The 23186-nt window shown below is 39.8% G+C and overlaps 1 protein-coding gene and 1 pseudogene across 9 annotated transcripts in view; one reads left to right on the forward strand and one right to left on the reverse strand.

Moving 5' to 3' along the window:
• Window positions 1-2387: 2387 nt before the first annotated feature.
• On the forward strand, window positions 2388-2500 carry LOC131757851 (U6 spliceosomal RNA; annotated as a pseudogene).
• A 930-nt stretch (window positions 2501-3430) lies between these two features.
• LNP1 (leukemia NUP98 fusion partner 1) overlaps window positions 3431-23186 on the reverse strand; it is a 38727-nt gene continuing 18971 nt past the window's right edge. For 6 of the 9 annotated variants that reach the window (XM_067034817.1, XM_067034816.1, XM_067034813.1 and 3 more), the window contains 3 exons: window positions 20081-20275; window positions 8005-8235; window positions 3431-3932 (listed from right to left, as the gene is read on the reverse strand). In XM_067034817.1, the coding sequence (XP_066890918.1) occupies window positions 3783-3932; window positions 8005-8235; window positions 20081-20236 (537 nt within the window). In that variant the 5' untranslated portion in view covers window positions 20237-20275 and the 3' untranslated portion in view covers window positions 3431-3782. Of the gene's footprint in view, window positions 3933-8004; window positions 8236-20080; window positions 20441-23186 lie in introns of those variants that run through there. The other 3 variants (XM_067034819.1, XM_067034820.1, XM_067034818.1) reach the window with 2 other exon arrangements.

Genomic DNA, 23186 nt, shown 5'->3' on the forward strand with positions numbered 1-23186 from the left:
GAGAGTATCATATGACAGTGTCTTGCTTAAAATAGGCAGGATTAATTCAAGTTCTAGAACCCTGGTTGTTCAGAGTCACATTCTCAGACTATATCTATTATGTCACTACTATGTGATAGGCAAGGGTTCTGGGAATGCAAAGATGATTAAGATATGGTTCCTACTACTAAGAGTTCACAGTCTAGATGGGAAGACAGATGTAAGTAAATCATTACGTGATAAAACCGACATGAGTCATACTATAGTACAGAAGAGAATATGAATGAACAGAGATATTTTTATTTGGAGAGAATAGGAAGGAAGGAAGGAGGGAAAGAAGGAAGGGAGGAAAGAAAGAATCAGGTTAATAAACTTTAAAATGCTGTAACTAGTATTAGGCCAGTTAACCCAAAATAATACCATGGATTAATTAAATTCCAATTCTTTTTAAGCTTCCTAGAATTTAAAAAATAAAATTCAAGTAATATAAAAAGAGGCTTGAGAGTTATAGATCATTGCTGCCCAATAGAAATATGAGACATAGAGGTAATTTTAAATTTTCTAATAGTAGCGACATTAAAATAGGGAACAAACAGGAGAAATTAATTTTAATAAAATATTTTATTTAACCAAACATATCCAAAATATTATCACTTTTGTTGGAATCAAGGCAAGATATAAAGGGCCTGATGTGGGATGGTGGCAATGAGAATGGAATTTGGTAAGTCCAAGTGATATTTAGAGGCAAAATAAGCAGAAGTTGATAATTATTTGAATGGAGAACAAGAAGAGTACGTGATGGTTTCAAACCCAACCAGGTTCTTGGTTGACAACTGGTAAATGATGCTACCATTCACTGAGACAGGGAAAACAGATTGGGGGCAGGGCAAGAAATAATTATTTACTTTAAAAAATGAGTTTGTGGGAATTCCCTGGAAGTCCAGTGGTTAGGACTTGGTGCTTACACTGCCGAGGGCCCAAGTTCAATCCCTGGTAGGGAAACTAAGAGCTCACAAGCCACACGGTGTGGCCAAAAAAAACAAAAAAAAATGTGGTACCTATAGGTATATTATGAGGGAAGTTTTTAAGGTGGAAGAGACTTGAGAATGTTTTAAGCAAGGAACCATTAAAATTATGCACTTGACTATTTTAAAAGATGTAAATGATATACTGTCAACTGAAATGAACTCATGTTTGGAAAAAAGTTTGTGTGTGCGTGTGTGTGTGTGTGTGTGTGTGTGTGTATACAAATAGATAATATTTTGGAAGGACAGACAACAAAGTATTAACCATGTTTATCTCCGAGTAGCTACAATAAGAGTTTTAAATTTTCATTCTTTTTCTTGATCTGTATTTTTATTATGACGATGATCATTTTGTGATATTTTAAAAAGGCAATAAGCTGTCAACTTCATATTCAGAGAGTCCCCCCTCTTCCATTTACTATGGTCCTGAAAGTGTGCTGAAAACAGACTTTCCTCCAGTTTGACAAAATATAGTATAAAAGTCCTAATCCTGATTTTCCCAGGTACTGCTGTCCTTGAAGGGGAAGAAACTTCACAGATACCCTGGCTGGAGTGGAAGATGGCTACTGTCTCAGCCAGCCAGCCAATGGGCCCTGGGAACTCCAGGCATCTCTCCTTTCCATGGGTGGGCCACCTCTACCCAGACCTTTCTTTTGGGGCCACAGCAGATGAGTAGACCATCCCCAAATCTGAAACTTGGTTAGCAAGACTGAAAAGTACCCAAAGCAAGGGTGGGGAAACAACACATAGTATAACCCAGACCTGAAAGGCAGGTCAGGTCCCATCCTCCCCCTTGGTGTCAGGTCCCATCCTCCCCCTTGGTGGTGGCAAATAACAGGCAAACACACCATGTAATAGCTGAAGTCATCTTTTACCTGTGTGAAAAATCATTAAAAAGCTGCATGAAAGTGTCAATTCAAAATGGTGAAGGTACAAGTTGTATGAATTGAAAAAATGCAGATTGATGATCATCACTATTTTACTTTTCTTTCACTGTCTTCCTCTTCTCTTTTTCTCTCTCCTTTTCCTTCTTTTTATTGTCTATGCCAAAGTTAGTTTGTTCTTACAGAAGCAGTAAGTTCCGGCATTAGTAATGAGTAGTAGTTTTGGGAGATCTTCTTCTTTACAAAACAGAGATTCTAGCTGCCCTTGGGCAGTTGATGATCCAAGACAGAGACAAAGAATAAATAGGAAGAATTCTACTATCTTTTCTTCTAGGGAAAAAAACAGAATATGGCCTCAATATGTTAATTAACCTGATCATGGTGATGATTTTACAAAGTATGTCAAATACTCATACACATATCAATCATGCTGTGCAATGTAAATATATACAATTTTATTTGTCAGTTATACTTCAATAGAGCTGGGGGGAAAAAAGAAGTGCCTGCTTCAGCAGCACGTACACTGAAACTGGAACTCTCTGGATACAGAGAGGATTAGCACAGCTCCTATGCAAAGATGACACGCAAATTTGTGAGGTGGTCCATATGTTTTAAATAAATCATGCGATGTAATGTACAGCATGGTGACGATAGTTGACAATATTGTATTGTATATTTGAAAGTTGCTAAGAGAGTAGATCTTAAAAGTTCTCATCACAAGAAAAAAAATGTGTAACTATGTATGGTGATGGATGTTAACTAGATTTACTGTGGCAATCACTTCACAATACATACAAATACTGAATCATTACGTTGGACACCTGAAACTAATATAATGTTACATGTCAATTATACTTCAATAAAAAATAAATAGTCTCAGGGGTTTCCCTGGTGGCACAGTGGTTGAGAGTCCGCCTGCCGATGCAGGGGATATGGGTTCGTGCCCCGGTCCGGGAAGATCCCACGTGCCACGGAGCGGCTAGGCCCGTGAGCCATGGCCGCTGAGCCTGCGCGTCCGGAGCCTGTGCTCCGCAACGGGAGAGGCCACAACAGTGAGAGGCCCACGTACCGCAAAAAAAATAATAAATAATAATAAATAGTCTCATAAAGTTAAAACCCAGAGCATAAAGCTGATCTCAGAGATTCAGTCTCCACCCACGTAATCAAAATTGTAACCCACTCCCAAGTCCTGCTTTTTTCATTCACATCTGCCCGTTCACAAGCAAATCACACACCTACTAAGTCAGGACCCACTGCGAAAGAGAAATGAAGGTCCTGCCTCAAGTTAAGAACATGAGTCAGCATGAACTGGGCTCCGGCTCTAACGCTGCCACCTCCCCAGTGAGTGACTGAACTTTCCTAAACTCCAGTTTCCTCAGCCAACAAGTGAAAAGAAGACTAGGTCCCACCTCAGAGTGGTGAGGACTATTAGGTAATGCATTCAAACTCTCAGCACAGTACTTGGCACCTTAATTACCAACTCTCATTAAATGATGGTCTTTAGACATACTTATATAATAACTTCTAATAAGGAAGTAAGCATCGAGTCACACCAATGACTTTTATTTAAGATTATTTGCGAGGGTGATGTGGAAGAAGGGTTGGGGAAGATGTGTGGGTAGCTTTTAAAATATCTCCTTCACATTTTCAAGAATTACTTTATGCTATTAAAATACCTTTTATCCTTTTTATTCCCATAAAAGGGCAACAGAGCAGATCACTCTCTGTAAAGCAGCTGGAGTTATGATGCAAGCTGTCTTGGGAGCAGCTGAATCAACCACCCACTTGAGTCACTCAGCATCTGCAGACTCTTTACAGCTACCACTCCTGGGCCTGGTGAATTGGGGCTCAAAAAACACAGCAGCATCAGTAGTCATGGTGTGGAAACAAAGTACTATTTGGGCCCCTTTTCAGACAGGGCGGGCAGGTATGCTTCTCCACGCTCTTCCTTCCTAGAGCTCCTTCTTTCCTCCGCTTTCTTGCAAGACCTCATTTCCAGTGCCCCGCATTCTCTCTCATTTCTCTCCTTTCTGCTCTCAGGTCCCTGAAAAAGAAGGGTCAGAAAAGGGTAGAAATGCCAACAGCTGACAACATTCCACATTTTTCCTAATTATCAGAAATGAAGAAAACCCTAATCCTTTAGCGGACTTTCACATCTTAGTTTCTAGTAATAAATTAGCATAAGCCTAAGGGTGTTGCTAAAGGTTTAGTCATAAAATAAAGGAATAGGGGGCCTTGGGCATCAGCAGGTGGTCTATGGAGGAAACTCAACCTGCACACTACTCTGCCTCTAATGTACAGAGGGATGTGATTCCATGGCACAGTAAAATTAATATTCTTCTGGTGTTTTTGGAAAAGGAAGGTGGCAAGGGAATCATACATGGAATGATTCTAACCTCCTTATGTTCACTCCCTTAAATTACATTAATAGTAGGGTTTGCACTACTTTTTTTTTTTTTTACTACTATTTGCACTACTATTACCCAGGTGAGGACTGGGTAAAGAACAAAGTATCAAGGATGACATTCAACCACACAACATTCCCCAACAGGTTGCCCAGGGGTCTACATTCAATGACTGAATGAACACACACTGTTGTTCTAGGATGGGGAGATTCGGCACTAACTAGAGAGACCCTACTTCCTAGATTCTATGCCTAGGCAGAGGGAGACAATCAATCAGTAAGCCTAAAAGGAAACAAGGAAATAAAAGGTCGTAAAAAGTGCAATGATAACTATAAATAGGGTGATATGATAGGGAACTGGGTTGGGGGGGTGCTTCTTTGGTTTCCATGGTGAAAGTGACTTTCAGAGGAATTACTGACAAAAGAATGGTGTTGATAAATGTGGTGGTATCTATTTTTACACTTCAAGATCATCACTCCTCCCCTCCTCCATTCCAGTGAACTGGAAACACTGGAGAACCCCTGAGTGCCTATGAGGTGAACATATGCAGTGGTGAGTAACAGTCAGATGGGCAAGGTCATGACTCGGCCCTGCAGGGTGAGTTATGGGGATGTCTGGTTACTGCGGTGGTGTTAGCTACTGTACATTGTTAAATTGTTTTCATACCTAGATCATTTCATTTCTATCTATAATGGTCCATCAGTCAAAATCAGAAAGCAAAACAAATGATGAAGCTTAGATGCAGGTTAAGAGGAGCTTAAAAATTGCACTAGCTCTGTAAATGTGCCTCCAGATTATTTTCGTTAGCTCCAGTGCTTGTATTAAATCCATCGGTCTGATCATAATTCATATTTAGCAGCCATGAATGTCTCTAAACCTTATAAAAACAGTATAAAAAAGAAAATATAGTGATGATTATTTGCAATTTGGCTTTTCCCTTATTGAGAATCAAGACTATCCAAAAATTGCTCATAAATAATGACCTGAAATATTTTTTCTTATCTCATCACTTAGAAACAAAATGTGAAAAATTGTCAAAATAAGCCAGTTGAGTTTTGCAATATAAAAATTTAAAAATTTAATGTTGTTTGTCATGAGCAGGTCACAAAAGCAGTTTCTGGCTCTTCTTGATGCTAAAGGATATAAAATTTAAATCTATCTATTAGTATACATTTGGCCCCCAAATAAAAGGCAATATATATTATTTTTTTTATTGCTGAAAAATCATACTTTTCAATGTAGTTAGCTTTAGAAAAGTGTATCAATTGTTAAATAGACAAAAGTTTTAAAGTATGCAATGTTCCAAATTATTTTTTGCATTAAGATAAACTTTATAACATACTCTTTAAAGACTGATATAAAATAAAATACTTAATTTAAAATTATTTATCATGTATATTTATCATATAATATGAAAAATTTTTAAAAGATTTTGTAAATTCCTAGCAGGTTTCTAGCTATTATATAGTTGTCCCTTGGTATCTGAAAAGGGGTTGGTTCCAGGACCGCCCTCAGGTACCAAAATCCATGGATGCTCAAGTTCATGGGTACAGAACACAAAGACACAAAGGGCCGACTGTACATAACTATGAAAAGAGTTCTTGAGTCAAAAAAGTTGAAAATGCTGCCTTGGTTATCTTGGTACTCAAAAGGAAGAACTTGAGAAATGAATGAAAACAACATTTTTTTATATTTTAAGGATAATGTAATGAACACCTCTTTAAATAAGAAAACTGATTTCACATTTACACCCTTATGTAAATATGTGATATGAATGTTTTTCTGAAGCCATCAGAATCAACAAAGAATTGTTCAGATTAAAATTTTTTTCAAAATATATTTATACCCTCCCTTGTTCTAGAAAGAATTTAAAGCAACTCAGTCCCCTAATTAATATAATTAATGATTTCAACATGTAGTTTTGAAAACAGCAATTTTTTCATGCCTGTTTTATTCCTGCCAAAAGTTCATAATGTGAATCTAATCATGAAGAAATATCAGATGAACTCAAACTGAGCTTCATTCTAAAAAATAACTGACCTGTACTCTTCAGATGCCAGTCCCATGAAAAAGACCGAGGCATTGTTCCAGAAATAAAATACCTTAAAGGGACATGAAAATCGGTTGCAGTGCATGATCTGGAATCTCGTTCTAAAAAATATTATTGGAACAACTGACAAAATATGAATAAGGTCAATAGATTAGATATAAAAGTTTTGTATTGGTGTTAATTTCCTGAGCTTAATTATTGTACTGTATTTATGTCCTTGTGCCCTTGTTTGTGGGTGGGAAGGAGAGAGAGGGTATAGGAAAATGTGATAATATATTCACGTTTAGAGGAAATCTAGATGAAGGGTGTAGTTTTGTACTATTCTTGCAACCTTGCTCTAAGTCTGAAACCATATCTTAAAAAAACACTATAAAGAAAAGACAAAACAGAAACTCTTAATAAGGTTTAGATAGAGTAAGTGACAGCTGTTCACTACTCTTCCTTCCTTATTCCTCTTATGATCCAGTAGAGAGAGCAGCTTACTGAAGGGGAATCGTAGATACACAAGGTCACTGTGACAAAAGTGAGGTGCCACCTGTGAGGCAAAGATGCACAGTGACAATCCCAACGGCCATCACTGCTAGGCAGAAAGCACCGCACTCAGGTGGACAATGAGGTAGGAAGCACCTGAGTGTCTTCCCCTGGCCATTCGCAGAGCATAGCTCAAGACCCAGGTGGCAATACACCTAGGTTTACTTATTTGCTCTGCCTACTACATGGCAGAAACATACATTATTGTTTTGCAAAATAAAACCAAAACCAAAGACCCACACACACAAAAAAGTATTTTGCTCAAGGCCACTCAGTGAGCACGTTGCAGAGTTGAAAAATTACCCCCCAATTAATTGGTCTCTAGTTTATTACTTTATGTATCAAGTTTGGCATCATCAGTGGTGTTTCAATTCTTTCCCCCATTTCGTGCCTTTGTCTCCCTTGGGCTACACTTAGACTCTGACGAGGCCACTGTGAATGCCTGGACTGTTCCTCTACTCCTGGATACTCACACCATAATGTCCAGAGAGTTCCTTCTGTGTGCTTTTTAAAAGCACGGGGGGGGGGGGGCTTCCCTGGTGGCGCAGTGGTTGAGAATCCGCCTGCCGATGCAGGAGACACGGGTTCGTGCCCTGGTCCGGGAAGATCCCACATGACACGGAGAGGCTAGGCCTGTGAGCCATGGTCGCTGAGCCTGCGTGCCCAGAGCCTGTGCTCCGCAACGGGAGAGGCCACAACAGAGAGGCCCGTGTACCGCAAAAAAAAAAAAAAAGTACAGGGGAACACAACACCATCACAAACTATTTCCTACCAGATTAAATATGAGAGAACAAGAGCAGTAGGGGCAGTTTTTTCTTCTTCAGATAGTAAAAGGAGAATGAATCACAATTATTTATAATAAGGGTGATGAAAACAGAGGACCCTGGTAACAAAAACATTCTACATGTGCTCCTTTAGGAATTCCTCCTACACCACATGTCTTCAATAATAATAATTTTAAAATTTTATGTACACCTGGGCTATCTAAACCTGAGTGCCATTTTTCAAAGATCTCAACACCAAGCTGTAAATGAAGAAGTCAGATTTGTTCTCCTCAAACTAGAGGAGGATGAATCCTTTGGGTTTCCTTTTCTAAAATGGTTTAAATATTCAATAATTCTGTTACGTACCGAAGAGAAAGAACATTTGGTTCTAAAGCAGAGTTGCTGTTCAAAGGACTCTGAAAATACCTGAATTTTGGAATGGGATCTTCTTTTTGATTCCAGTGGCTCCTTGAATGACCCATCCCCTGAGCATTTTCTGTAATCCCGCATGTGAGTATGGCATTGAAATCCCTGGTCCTCATAAGAATGCCTTCTAGGATGGCTGTCAGATGACATCATGCTGGGAAGCACAGGAAACTGGGAATACAGAATTTTTAAAATTTACAATATAAAGAGGCTGCACAATATTAGCACAGAGACAGAATGTCCATAAATTACTAACCAAACAAATCTCATGTTGGACTGAAATTTTATCTTCTTGATCAGTAGGAGCTTTCTCCTGCAATGAGGCAGTGGGGTCAATTGGTCAAAACATTAAGTAGAACATCCCAAGATTAGCTATGTTGCTCCTCTATCATTAGGATGGTATAATAAAGTGTTCCAGCCTTAAATTGATAAGTAATAATAAATTTCAAAATGATCAAAATAAATTTTTAATGAAGTCATAAACATTTAAGAAATAATACAAAGGCAAATATTTGTGTGCTTTCTGTATGGAGAAGGAATTTCTAAGCAAAAGAGCAATGGAAGAAGTCATAAGGAAAAAAATTAATTTAACTATATAAAAATAAAGCTAATGTGCATAAAGAAACAACCTATAATATGGTAGACAAAAAAAACTTTTAAAATATTTGCTGCATTTTTAATAAATATTCTGAAAATAAGGGTATTTCACGCAATACAAACATAGAGGTCATGTACTACAATGACATCGGTATTAAAATCACAATTGGAAAATGATGAAAAAAAGATAGTTCAGATAAACCAAACTTCTTGAAAGAATTGTGACACTTGCTCTGTTAATTTATCTCACTCCCCAACCCACTCCACTCCAGCTTTTTCACTCACACTTTTTCTTTTTTTGTTTTGGTTTTTTAAAAGGTATATTTAGTTCCTGTGCAAACTTTGCTGTAGCAGAGAATGCTGCAATGATACACATTTTGGATGTGTATGAATGTATCTGTAAAAGTGAAACAGGTAGGTTAATAAAGAATAAGTGTATTTTAAATTGTGATATGTATTGTCAAATTATTCTCCAAAGAGGTGATACAAATTAATATTCCAAACCATGAGTGTGCCTGTTTCCCCAAACACTTGCCAACAAACAGGAAGACTGAGATAGTATTATTGTTTTAATATGTATTTTTCTTATAATGAATGATGCTGTATAAACTTCATATGATAAAAATTGATGGAGACTTTAGGATTTCTTGGCATCTCATGTGTTACAGAGGATTAGATCCATTTCACAAGCATGTGGGCAAAGAGGCCCATACTCTGGGATCCAAGACACCTAGGTTTGGAGTTTGAGATGAGGTCCCATTGATGGAGCACCTACTATGTGCAGACACACTTGCCCCTCACAACAAGCAGAAACTTGCTCTTCCACAGTGCTATTATTTATCTGAGAAAAGCTGATTAAATGGCTTTTCTAAAGCTACATGGCTGATAAAGGGAAGAGCTAGGATTGCGATCCAAGTCAGTTGTAACCACACTCTGTGCTCTTTCTGTGTCCTGGCATTACTAACTGCTAACTTGGAGCAACAAGGCCAGCAGATTTGAAATCAGAAAACCCAGGTATGTCGATCTGCTACTCACTAGCTGTGCGACCTTGGGTAAATGATAACCTCTTCAGGGGTGGGGGAGGTCCTCAGGTTTCTCAAAGAATTTGTCAAAAAGCTGGAGTTGTTACCTTCAAGTCCTTCCAGGCCTCAGTCTGTAGTACCTTGTAAAATATGGCAAAAAATAGCTGTTAGCAGTTGCCTTATGTATTGAGGTGCTCCTATGTTGGGTGCATATATATTTATAATTGTTACATCTTCTTCTTGGATTGATCCCTTGATCATTATGTAGTGTCCTTCCTTGTCTCTTGTAACATTCTTTATTTTAAAATCTATTTTATCTGATATGAGTATTGCTACTCCAGCTTTCTTTTGATTTCCATTTGCATGGAATATCTTTTTCCATCCCCTCACTTTCAGTCTGAATGTGTCCCTAGGCCTGAAGTGGGTCTCTTGTAGACAGCATATATATGGGTCTTGTTTGTGTATCCATTCAGCAAGCCTGTGTCTTTTGGTTGGAGCATTTAATCCATTCACATTTAAGGTAATTATCGATATGTATGTTCCTGTGACCATTTTCTTAATTGTTATGGGTTTGTTTTTGTAGGTCCTTTCCTTCTCTTGTGTTTCCCACTTAAAGAAGTTCCTTTAGCATTTGTTGTAGAGCTGGTTTGGTGGTGCTGAATTCTCTTAGCTTTTACTTGTCTGTAAAGCTTTTGATTTCTCCATCAAATCTTAATGAGATCCTTGCCAGGTAGAGTAATCTTGGTTGTAAGTTCTTCCCTTTCATCACTTTAAGTATATCATGCCACTCCCTTCTGGCTTGTAGAGTTTCTGCTGAGAAATCAGCTGTTAACCTTATGGGAGTTCCCTTGTATGTTATTTTTCATTTTTCCTTTGCTGCTTTTAATAATTTTTCTTTGTCTTCAATTTTTGCCAATTTGATTACTATGTGTCTTGGGGTGTTTCTGCTTGGGTTTATCCTGTATGGGACTCTCTGCACTTCCTGGACTTGGGTGGCTATTTCCTTTCCCATGTTAGGGAAGTTTTCGACTATAACCTCTTCAAATATTTTCTCGGGTCCTTTCTCTCTCTCTTCTCTTTCTGGGACCCCTATAATGCAAATGTTGTTGCGTTTAATGTTGTCCCAGAGGTCTCTTAGGCTGTCTTCATTTCTTTTCACTCTTTTCATTTCATTTTCATTTTCTTTATTCTGTTCTGCAGCAGTGAACTCCACCATTCTGTCTTCCAGGTCACTTATCCGTTCTTCTGCCTCAGTTATTCTGCTATTGATTCCTTCTAGTGCAGTTTTCATTTCAGTTATTGTATTGTTCATCTCTGTTCGTTAATTCTTCTAGGTCTTTGTTAAACATTTCTTGCATCTTCTCGATCTTTGCCTCCATTCTTTTTCCGAGGTCCTGGATCATCTTCACTATCATTATTCTGAATTCTTTTTCTGGAAGATTGCCTATCTCCACTTCATTTAGTTGTTTTTCTGGGGCTTTATCTTGTTCCTTTGTCTGGTACATAGCCCTCTGCCTTTTCATCTTGTCTATCTTTCTGTGAATGTGGTTTTTGTTCCACAGGCTGCAGGATTGTAGTTCTTGCTTCTGCTGTCTGCCCTCTGGTGGATGAGGCTATCTCACACTTTTTCATCTAACACTAATGTTAGTCAGGATATTGGTCTCCCTGTTGCCAAATTCTGGGCACTTAATGGTCTTTAGTCACTCCGTAGCATTCAACCCAGTTGCCTATTGAGCCCTTCTGGAAACAGTCTTTCCCTTGCCTTCTACCACTGCACCCTCTTGGTTTCCCTTTGATCTTTCTGCCACTGTGTTTTAGACATTTTTGCTCACTTCTCCCTTCTAACTACTCATAACTGTTGGAGTCCCCCGACACTCTAAACTAGTCCTCCTTCCTTTCCTTTGCTTTCTTACTTTACACTGTCACCCTCAATGTCTCACCCCCAGGCTTCAATTTCCATCTATAACCGAGTTTCTGATTTATTTATTAGCCCAGACCTCTCTTCTGAGCTTCTGCCCACTCAGCTTCTCCTCTTGGTATCCCACAGGCACCCCACCTGACTTGTCCAAATTTGAACTCATCATCTCTCCTTCCCAAGCCTGCTTCTCAAGTGTCCCAGGACTCAGAAACCGGCACCACCACTTGCCTGGTTACTCAGACCAGTAATTCAGAAGCCCCCCTCCACATCCATTTGCCAAGTCAGCAGATTCCTCTTCTTAAATGTCTCTCAAAACCATCTACTTTTTTCCAGCACCACTGTTACTACCCTAATCCAAGTCATCATTACCTTTCACCCAGATTCCAGCAGCAGCCTCGTAGTAGTGGATATCCTGCATTCACCCTTACTCACTTTATTTCACTTTTCCCACAGCAGCCAGCATACTTAAAACAACGTCAAACTCATACCTGATCACATTTCATTTTACACCTCATCTTGCACCACCCTCACCTCTTCAGTGACATAGCCTCACTGGTCTTCTGTCAGTTCCTCCAGCTCACCTGCTCCTGCCCAGCCCAGGCACTTTCACAGTGGTCCTCTCTGCTGTGACCCCGTCCACAGCCCCATCACTTCACCTCATCCCTGGCTGATCACCCTTCAGTCACCGTGGAAACTGCATTTCCCCAGAAAGCCTTTCCTACCACCTCAGTTGGTTCAGGCCCCTGAACCACCGTTAGATGCTCTCCTGAGATCTCACACTTCTTCATGACACTTATCACAGCTGTCATCAATAATTTGGTTAATTTTGTTATACATCTCTCTTCTCCATTAGACTGTATGCTCCTTCATGTCAGGGGCTACATTTCATTCTCTGCTAGAATCTCAGTATGCAGCACTTTGCCTTCTTCATAGCATGAGTTCATTAAATATATATTGAATGAATAAATGTATAAAGAATGAAAGAAAAAGAAATACCAAACATAAAAATTGTTTATGCTTATTAGTAGTCAAAAATTATGTTAAGTGATATCACATACAATTTTGCCTTCCAGGTTAGCAAAAAAAAATTTTTAATAATACTAACACTGGTAAGAGTGCTGGGGGATAGGCACTGTTGTTCCTTGCTGGTAGGACTATAAAGGGATACAGCTTTCCTAGAAAGCTGTTGGCAGTATGAGTGAGTCAAAAGGCTTAAAATAATTTACCTCCTTGGGTCTATACATTGCACGTTACTATGGGCTGAATTGTGTCGTACCTCCCTGCCACTCCCGCCCCGCAAATTCATATGTTGAAGCCCTAAGTGAGTAGCTCAGAATGTGACTGTATTTGGGATAGGGTATTTAAAGATCAAGTTAAAATGAGGCCATTAGGGTGGCTCTAATCCAATCTGACTAATGTTCTTACAAGAAGAGGAAATTTAGAGACACTAGGGATATACTCACGCAGAGGAAAGACCATGTGAGGACACAAGAAGGTGCCATCTATCAATACAAGCCAAGGAGAGAGGCCTCAGAAGAAACCAAACCTGCTGACACCTTGATCTTGGACTTCCAGCCTCCAGAGCTATAAGGAAATAAATAGCTGTTGTTTAAGCCACCCAGCCTGTGGTATTTTCTTATGGCAGCCTGAGCAAACTAATACACATATATAGTAACTTACTCTCAAACAATAATCAGAAATCAGAAATATGGTTAAAGATTTATAAAGTTGGGTCTTCCCTGGTGGCGCAATGGTTAAGAATCCACCTGCCAATGCAGGGGACACAGGTTCGAGCCTTGGTCCGGGAGGATTCCCACATGCCGCAGAGCAACTAAGTCCGTGCACCACAACTACTGAGCCTGTGCTCTAGAGCCCGCATGCCACAACTACTGAAGCCCGAGCGCCTAGAGCCCATGCTCCGCAACAAGAGAAGCCACTGCAATAAGAAGCCCGAGCACTGCAACGAACAGTAGCCCCTGCTCGCTGCAACTAGAGAAAGCCCACATGCAGTATCGAAGACCCAACGCAGCCAAAAATAAATAAATTAAATAAAATAAATTTTTTTAAAAGATTTATTAAGTTACTAAGATACATGAGTTAAGTCTGTATAAATTAGTCCATTTACTGTAGGTCAGACGTGGTACTTGGTGCTATGGATAAATTGGGGAGCAAAACAGAGTGCCCCCTCTTAGAACTTATGTCTGCAATGGAGATAAATAAATGGGGCAATATGCCTACATCCTTGGCCAAATGCTATTAAGGGAATGTTCAAGGTGCAATAACAGGGTATAGCAGAGTAAAACCACATATATTTGGGTGGGTGTTGAGGTGACTGGGAGGATGAGGGGAGACTTCTGTGAAGGTGTGACAATTAAGCTACAATCTGAAGGATGAGCAGGGTTAATTAGGAAACAGAGAACACTTGTCCACCTGAGGATGAGACCATACATGCAGAAGTGCTGCCACAGAAGGAGCTTGCCGGCGTAGAAGGAAGAGAAGTCTGGTAGGGCCGGGGAGCGCCTGAGACGAAGGGGGAGGGCTGGGATGGGTAAGCTATCGGGACATCATAAGATGGGCAATCTTAAAACATACCCAACTGTGATCGAAGCCTTTGTCTGCGATCTGGGGTTGTTTTCTTCCTACTCCTTTCTAGTATTTTTCATGTTTTCTACAGTGATCATGTATTATATTATCAGGAAAAATACAATACTTAAAAATTTGAGACTGGGACACAGAAGGACAAATATTACATAAGGTATCTGAAATGGTAGAGCTGATAGAAGCAAGGAATAGAATGGTGGTTGCCAAGGGCTGGGAGGAGGGGGATATGGGGAGTTGCTAATCAATGGGTATAAAATTTCAGTTGTGCAAAATAAGTTCTAGAGATCTGCTGCACAACATTGTGCCTAAAGATGACAATATTGCCTTGTACACTTAAAGATCTGCCAAAGACAGTAGAGCTCATGTCGCATGTTCTCACCACACTAAGATTTTAAAATAAAACTTAAAAATGTGAGACTGGGAGTGAAATGCAGATGTTTGTACAAATGTCCTCTTCCATTGACAGACCTGAAAAAAATGCAAGCGTTTCCATCACAATATAAGTAAACACTTAGTATCTCCTTATAGCAGATGAAATTTCCAGTTAGTCTCTTTTGGTGTGGGACCTTGTGAGAAACAAGCTTAAAAGAGCTCTCTAATTGGTTACAGGGAGAAAGCTCTCACTTTTAAAAATGTTTACTTACTAAGCAAGCTCTACTTTTGGAATTTTATATGCCCTTCTAATGTAATTCTTTCCCTCACAAAGACTTGAATCAACACCCTCAATAGCTGACTTTTTCAAGGTCTGGACTTGTCACCTCCATGGTCATGGACCAACCTTATGGATCTATCTCCCATGCTGTGAAGCAGGCTCTAGCATGGGGAATGGGATCTCCACGCTCCGAGCTCCAACACCTGGACTCCCCAGCTCCCAGGCTACAAAGCCTGCAGCAGGCATGGATTTTCTGAGCAATAACCACCCAGTGCCCTGACTCTCACTAGAAAACAGTGCTCTGGGGCTTCCCTGGTGGCGCAGTGGTTGAGAGTCCGCCTGCCGATGCAGGGGACACGGGTTAGTGCCCCGGTCCGGGAAGATCCCACATGCCGCGGAGCTGCTGGGCCCGTGAGCCATGGCCGCTGAGCCTGCGCGTCCGGAGCCTGTGCTCCGCAACGGGAGAGGCCACAACAGTGAGGGGCCCGCGTACCGCCAAAAAAAAAAAAAAAAAAAAGAAAAAAGAAAACAGTGCTCTGAAAAACAATGCTGTTTCCTACTGTGGTCCCAGAAAACCATTTCTGTCAAAAAAAAAAAAAAAATCCTATGCACTCTCTAACCCCAAGCCATAGGTCCTCACTTAAAAAAAAAAAAAAAGTTATATAACATCTTCACTTCAAGAGCTTAACTACTTGATGTTTTTTATCCTGGGTTTAATTGCAATCACCCTTCAATTGTACCTCTCCTGCCCTCTGAGTAAATGCAAGCACCTGAGCCACCCATCAACAAACAGCAAGATGAGAAACAAGAGGGAGAAAGATCCAGGTGTTGAGACAGTAAGACCCATGTTGAATCTTACTGCACTGTGTGTGTCAGAGACTCTGGGGACCATGCCCTATCTCTAACCTCAGAACAAATCCTACAAGGGAGTCATTCTTCCCCTTTTACAGATGAAGAAAATGAATCTTAGTTTGGCTAAGTGACTTGCCTATGACATGTGACTAGTGACTTTACGGGAGAGGTAAAGTGTCATGCCTAAGCATAAGACATATCTTCCTTGGCTGAATAATCCCAAACTTCTGTCTTCAACAGCAGCAACAACTTCCTTCTATTTCTATGTGAAACTTCCTGTAAACGTGACTTTTAATAATGTACCAATTGTAACAGAATTTGATTACGAAAGTAATAATAATTTGTAGGTCTTTAGGAATTAGTCTAAAAGAATTTTATGTGAGGAATATTTTATAATGTAGACTAATTGCCTATCAACAGAGCCAAGAGGGTTATAAATTAGTCAACTAGCTATATATGGCAACAGCATCAGGAAAAAAAAATGATTCAAGTGTTCAACTGGTAAAACGGTAGGTCAGTACCATCCACTGGGCATCCTTTAGGGAAACTAAAAGACATTTTAAACTCTGACACATAAGAAGGAGGAGGAGGAGGAGGACGGAGAGGGGAAGGTGCAGAGTAAGAGAGGAGGAGGAAGAGAAGAAGTAATATTAGGTACCAGGCACTGTTCCTAAGCACTCTGTATACATTACTCACTGGATCTTAACAACACCCATATGACGTAAGTACTATTATCATCAATTCCATTTACATAGAGGGAATCTCAGACAGAGAGAGGTTAGGTAACTTGCTCAGAGTTATGCTTCCAGTAGTAGGCGCTGGGAGGCTACCTCCAGAGCCCTCACTCTTACCCACTCCACTCTGCTGCCTTCCCAGCAACTCCTCTATCTCAGCATCTAGTAGAAGAGAGGAAACAAGTCCATGGAACTTTATGATAAAAGCTCCACTGTAGAAACATCTCTGATACCTGAAATTCTATTCGTAGTTTCATTTCTTTGAATTAAGGCATTGTCTCCTCTTAAAATTAAATACAAATTTAATCTGAAAAACAAGGAACCACTGTTAGTCATGAAACTTTAGGGCATCCCCTCTCTCTTCGGGTTCGAGAAATCCTCTAAGAGGGCCATGCCCCACCCCATCCCTGTAGTGAGCAACTACAGGAGAACCACCGCAGCAGTGAGATACTACAAGGACGAGAGTGTGTAGCCACCCTTGGGTCAATCAGGGATAAAAATTAAAATTAGGGCTTCCCTGGTGGCACAGTGGTTGAGAGTCCGCCTGCCAATGCAGGGGACACGGGTTCGTGCCCCGGTCCGGGAAGATCCCACATGCTGCCGAGCGGCTGGGCCCGTGAGCCATGGCCGCTGAGCTTGCGCGTCCAGAGCCTGTGCTCCGCAACCGGAGAGGCCACAACTGTGAGAGGCCCGCGTACCGCAGAAACAAAAAAAAAATTAAAATTAGATATATCTTCTACAGCTTTAAATTGAGAATATGATGACAGAATATAAAATTGGTTAAAGGTGATTTTTAAAAATTTTTTAAACATCTTTATTGGAGTATAATTGCTTTACACTGTTGTGTTAGTTTCTACTCTATAACAAAATGAATCAGCTATATGCATACATATATCCCCATATCCCCTCCCTCTTGCATCTCTTTTATATTTTAAAAAAGAAAAAAAAATCCCTTGTGTGCAGATAGGTAGAGGTTTATTTTGTACCCCTCAAATGATATGATGTAGACCAGCACATGTGCTTATGTGAGCATCAAAGAAGCACTGAGAAAGTCCATGCTGAGTTAGCAAAGCCCCAGGTCAGGGAACTCAGTTCCTCCTTGAAGAGATCTTTCATTCAGCATAATCCTCCCTTCCACCAGGCCCTAATTGTATAGAATAGTGTTAAGAAAACCATGTTAAGCTGAAGGAGATGACTAAAAAGTCGAATAGACTATTTAAAATTCACTTTCAATGAGTAGAATAAATAAGGGATATGGAGATTGTTCTACTTCAAGTTTGTATTCATGTGACGATGGAGGGAGAAGGTAGATTAGTTCTACCTTCATATGAGAGAGTAATAAGAGAGATTTCATATTACTTACCTTATTTTTTTTTCACCAAGCACCTCAGGAGAGTAAAGTTAGATTTTTTAATTTGCTTTAAATCAGCAGTCACAGATTATAATGAGTCTTGTCAAAAAGTAGTGTTCTCTGAGAAGGACCAAGTTTTACCCCTTGTCTACCTCATTCTTCCTGCCAAATTTGTGTCTTCCACCAGATTAGAAGTGCCACAAGAACAAACACCATATGTCTTCTTTTTCCCTGTAATCCTATTGTGCTTTGTACAATGCCTGGCACACAGTAGGTGTTCTATAAATATGTTTAATGATTTAATGCTCCATCACTATGGTTTTACAAGAATCATGAGGCTGAAGAGCCATATTAGAAATCACATTCAAATAGGAAAGAAGGGGAAAATTCTTCTCTTCCTTTGCATGCAATACTGATGGATGTAGGTTACTAACAGGTTGCAAGAGGGAAGAGCCTTAGAGTGGAGCAGTGGGGAGAGAAGGAAAAAGATAAGGCTAAGAGTAAGCTTTTTTTTTTAAGGTCTTTTATTGAGCTCAAAGCAAAACACAAAACTTCAAAACCTAATTTTTCTCATATCTCTAAAGTAAGAAAAATTTGAGCACATCTTAGAGTTAGGAAAAGTTAAGTGTCCAACTACAGATTCACTTCACAGATACATGGCATTGTATGAATAGAGATGAAGAATCAGACCCCCCATTTTCTAGGACTCTGCCCATATCACCCAAGGTCCCCTGATCTGTGTTTTCTCAACTCAGTCAGGTTGTCATGTTTATCCCATGCTTTGTCTCCTTAGATAAACACATGCTTTCTGCATGTTAGTCTGATAATTATGGAATTCATTGTCAACTCAGAGAATCTAAACAGGTTAATTCAGGCAAATGTCCAAAGCCAGTATGAGCAGGAAAAGATATATGGAGCCCATTTAGAAATGTTATACAAAACAAATTTTGCTATTCCCCAAGAGCTTAAGGCAAACAATATTGCAACCTATAAATGGATTCTTGAAATAGGGTAGATTATCCCAGTTTTTAAAGTCTAACAGATACTAAAATTTATTCAAGAAACTATATTTTATAAGTCATGTTTCTTTCTTTGATTTCATAGTCTCTGTGGCTCCAAAGGGCTGTTGTGATAAATAGCGAATCTCATTTTTTCTCTTTGTTTCTCCCTGGTTCTCACTGTCCGGATGAACACTAGTCATACTCCTGGTTCACACATTATGTATACCTCACTCAATGTGGGCATAAGAGATTAAAATGAGAGTGTGATAAGCAGGTGTTTATTTTACAATAGAATAATGGAAAGCGAGAGCTAGAAGGGTTCTTGGAGATCAACCAGTGCAACCTCTCTCCTTTTTTACTTAAAGAACCTGAAGTTCAATGAGGTGTTGAAATGCGCCCTTTGTCCCTGATTACGCGTTTGGTAAGAGATCTATTTTCAAATATTTGTGTCTCAGAGAGGTCTTATTCCTCAAACTTGCTGATCATTGGGAGTAAAAAGATTGCCTTACAAGTTTTAATATACTTCACATGCATTATGCTTCTGGGAACTCTGGAGCTAAAAATAAAATAACATTACCCCAAAACTTATTTGGTTCTGGAGCTAGCAGTAGCAGGGGGTTGGGGAAGTATTCTCTGGTAGCTGGAACTCTAAGTGACATGTGTACCCACTGCTGAGTCCACACCTAGTCAGGCCCACCCACTCCCCTCTTGGGAGCTTTCCTGCTCCCCTGACACCGGGTGCTCTGTCTAGCCATGGAAAAATGGTGCTGAGGGTGGTAGAATGTTGGCTTTGTCTTCCATCAGGAAAACAAATGAGAACCACCAGAGTGTATCAAATTTATCAGAGGTAGTAATTTATTATGTGGAATCCCCAATTCCTTAGATGTCACCAAATTGTGGAGCTATATTCAGTATTTCAAAAAGACTATTGGAAATCAAACAGTGATCCACAACAGTGCTACACAGACTATAACATCCGGTTTCTTTCCTTTGGCTTGAATTATATTACCACCCAATAGGATTATGCCAGGCTTATCAGGAGCTCTGAATAGCGGTTAAATATATCTTAGGTTGTTAAAAATGAAGGAATCATTACTTAATAGATGAAAATCAGGTCCCTTGGAGGACAAGACGAAATGATAAAAGGGATTTTTGTGAGTATAAATAAAGGTTTGGAAGTACTCATTTTCAGCCAAAGAAAACTTTATACCAAAGGACTCTCAAAAAGATCTAAGAGAAATCCCCTTCCCCTAGTCTAGCTCCCCCCGGTTCCGTCATAATAACTCACTGGGCAGGGCAGGGAGGTTTTCCTGTAACTGGAGTCTTGTGATCCATGGCGGTCCCGGAGTCCTCTCTCATCCTCCTCTATCCAGCTGTGACCCCAGAAGCTGCTCATCCATTTGGCAAAAGACACATCATCATCGTCATCATCTTTGTGCTCCATGTAAAGGTGATTCAAAATATCGAAGGCCTGTTCCTAAGTCTGGCAGAGAGAAATATTACCCAACAGGGCTGAGTTGATGAAACCCAGGATCTCCCTCAAAAGACAAAATGAAACTGATGTTTTCAAATGGCCTCTGATAATGGAATCCTTAAAGGAGAAAGATTTACTAAACAACCACTTCACCATCAGGCAGCCTCTGGTAATGTCTATTTATAAATTGTGCAGCCCACATTTCCCTCCCCTCCCCCTGTGTTTTTAAATTGAGATGCTTTTTAATCCTTCCATTGCTGGGGCTTGTGCCTCGCAGCCTAAGGGTGGGAAGCACAGTCCACTGCCTGATTTTTCCTGTGTTTTGTTGCTGACGGCATGTGATGGCATCTCCAGCTGTTAATGGTGTTGGAGCATGACCCTCATAATATGCCTGTCAGCTCCAGGCCAGCTCCGAAATGGGGCCACTTACAAGGGACAGACTCAGCCTACAAGATAGCCAGCTATGGTGTGTCATATCTAGAGCCAGATATTCTCCTAATGAATAAATTAGATATTGATATAAAATCTAGCTCCTGAGACAAAATAAACAGGAGGAAATTTTTTGGGGGGTGGATATATTATTTTTATATGTACAGAGGTAAATAAGGTACAGGTACAATGTACAAATCTTAAGTGTATAGTTTGATGAAGTTTTACATTCATATACCCTTCTAATGACCACAACTATGCAGTGAAGACGGAGACTCTTTCCAGTACCCCAGCAGTTCCTTCTTTCCCCCTTCCAATCTAACCTCCCTCCAAAAGGTTAAGACTTCTGACCGCTGTCACTGTAGATTAATTTTGCCTGTTTTTGAACTTTCTTTCAATGGAATTATATAGTATGTATTATTTTGCATCACTTAACATTATCTTAGTGAGATTTATCCATGCTTTTATAGTAACAGTAGTTCATGCTGTATAGTATTGCATAGTATGATTATCCAGCCTTTAAAAATTCAGTCTAATATTGCTGGTCATTTCAGGCTATCATTTGGGTTGTTTACAGTTGGGACTATTATAAATAAAGCTTCTACGAGCATTCGAGTCCCTGTCTTTTAGTGTTTTGTGGTTTTTTTCCAAGGTAAGGAGAATATTACATTTATTGAGCCCCTTACTTTGCACCAGGTATGGAGTCAAGTATTTTACGTATGCTATTTTCATTATTAACAACACTGTGTCTGGGATATTTTCATCATATTTTATTGATGAGGAAGTTGAGATTCAAATAGATCATCACTTTCCCAAGGTGAAATTACTACTAAGCAGAGCAGCCACATTTGAAGCAAGGAGTATAACAAAGTCTGGGTTTTCTCCAACATTCTGCCAGTATTCCAAGAAACTTTTGATAAACCTCGGGTTTTTTTTTTTTTTTTTTTTTTTTGGTTCAAACAAAAAGAATTTTATTTATCTTCCATGAAACAATTCAGATATAAACGGGGAGTCCACAAAACCATCCAGGACCCAGACTCCTTATATCTTTTCATTTGGCAGCGCCTGCAGTGTTGTCTGGCCAGATGGTCAAAACTGAGTCACTGGCAATCGAGCATTCCAGCCAGCAAGAATGGGGAAAGATAGAAAGTAGAGTGCAAACAACTTCATTTTAAAGGAGCAACACTCAGTTTTGCTCACATCAATTTTGCTCACATTCTACTGGCCAAAAAAAATCATTCACACAGCTGCAACCAGTTATAAAGAAGCTAGAAAATGTAGTGTTTACCTGGAAAGCTATTTGCCTCGCTACAATTCAGAGATTCTCTTACTAAAAGGAAAAAGAGAATGGATACAGGGGACAATTACAGCCTCTGGCAGAGGCAGTGTATCCTGAAGTGTGTTAAGGAAACCCTAGTTCCGTGAATTGTCCAAAAAACAAGTTCTTTATAGCTGTACTTATCAGAGCCTTTAATGCACTAATGGTTAAATTCTATGAGGGAGGAATAGCTTTGTTACATTACCTAGATTTATTTGACCATGGGGTCCATTTTTCAAAGGTCAACTCTTAGAGCTAATATGTGGTGGAATACATTTTGGGAAACATTACTCTGGAATACTACTCTCTCTTTTTGTAAATAGATCTTTATTGGAGTATAATTGCTTCCCAATACAATTAGTTTCTGTTGTACAACACAGTGAATCAGCCATATGCATACATATGTCCCCATATCCCCTCCCTCATGAGCCTCCCTCCCATCCTCCCTATCTCACCCCTCTAGGTGGTCACAAAACACCAAGCTGTTCTCCCTGTGCTATGCTGCTGCTTCCCATTAGCTAACTATTTTAAATTTGGTAGTGTTTATATGTCGATGCCACTCTCACTTTGCCCCAGCTTCCCCCTGACCACTGTGTCAAGTCCACTCTCTATGCCTGTGTCTTTATTCCTGCCCTGAAACTAGGTTCATCAGTACCTTTTTTTTTTTTAGATTCCATATATATGTGTAGCATACGGTATTTGTTTTTCTCTTTCTGACTTACTTCACTCTGAATGATAGACTCTAGGTCCATCCACCTCACTACAGATAACTCAATTTCGTTTCTTTTTATGGCTGAGTACTTGCCATTAGATATATGTGCCACATCTTCTTTATCCATTCATCTGTCGATGGACATTTAGGTTGGTTCCATGTCCTGGCTATTGTAAATAGTGCTGCAATGAACATTGTAGTGCATGTCTCTTTTTGAATTATGGTTTTCTTTCAGGGTATATGCCCAGTAGTGGGATTGCTGGGTCGATTGGTAGTTCTATTTTTAGTCTTTTAAGGAACCTCCATACTGTTCTCCATAGTAGCTGTATCAATTTACATTCCCACCAAAAGTGCAGGAGGGTTCCTTTTTCACCACACCCTTTCCAGCATTTATTGTTTCTAGATTTTTTGATAATGGCCATTCTGACCAGTGTGAGGTGATACCTCATTATAGTTTTGAT

Source organism: Kogia breviceps, chromosome 5 (assembly GCF_026419965.1).
Source record: "Kogia breviceps isolate mKogBre1 chromosome 5, mKogBre1 haplotype 1, whole genome shotgun sequence".
NCBI lineage: Eukaryota > Metazoa > Chordata > Mammalia > Artiodactyla > Physeteridae > Kogia > Kogia breviceps.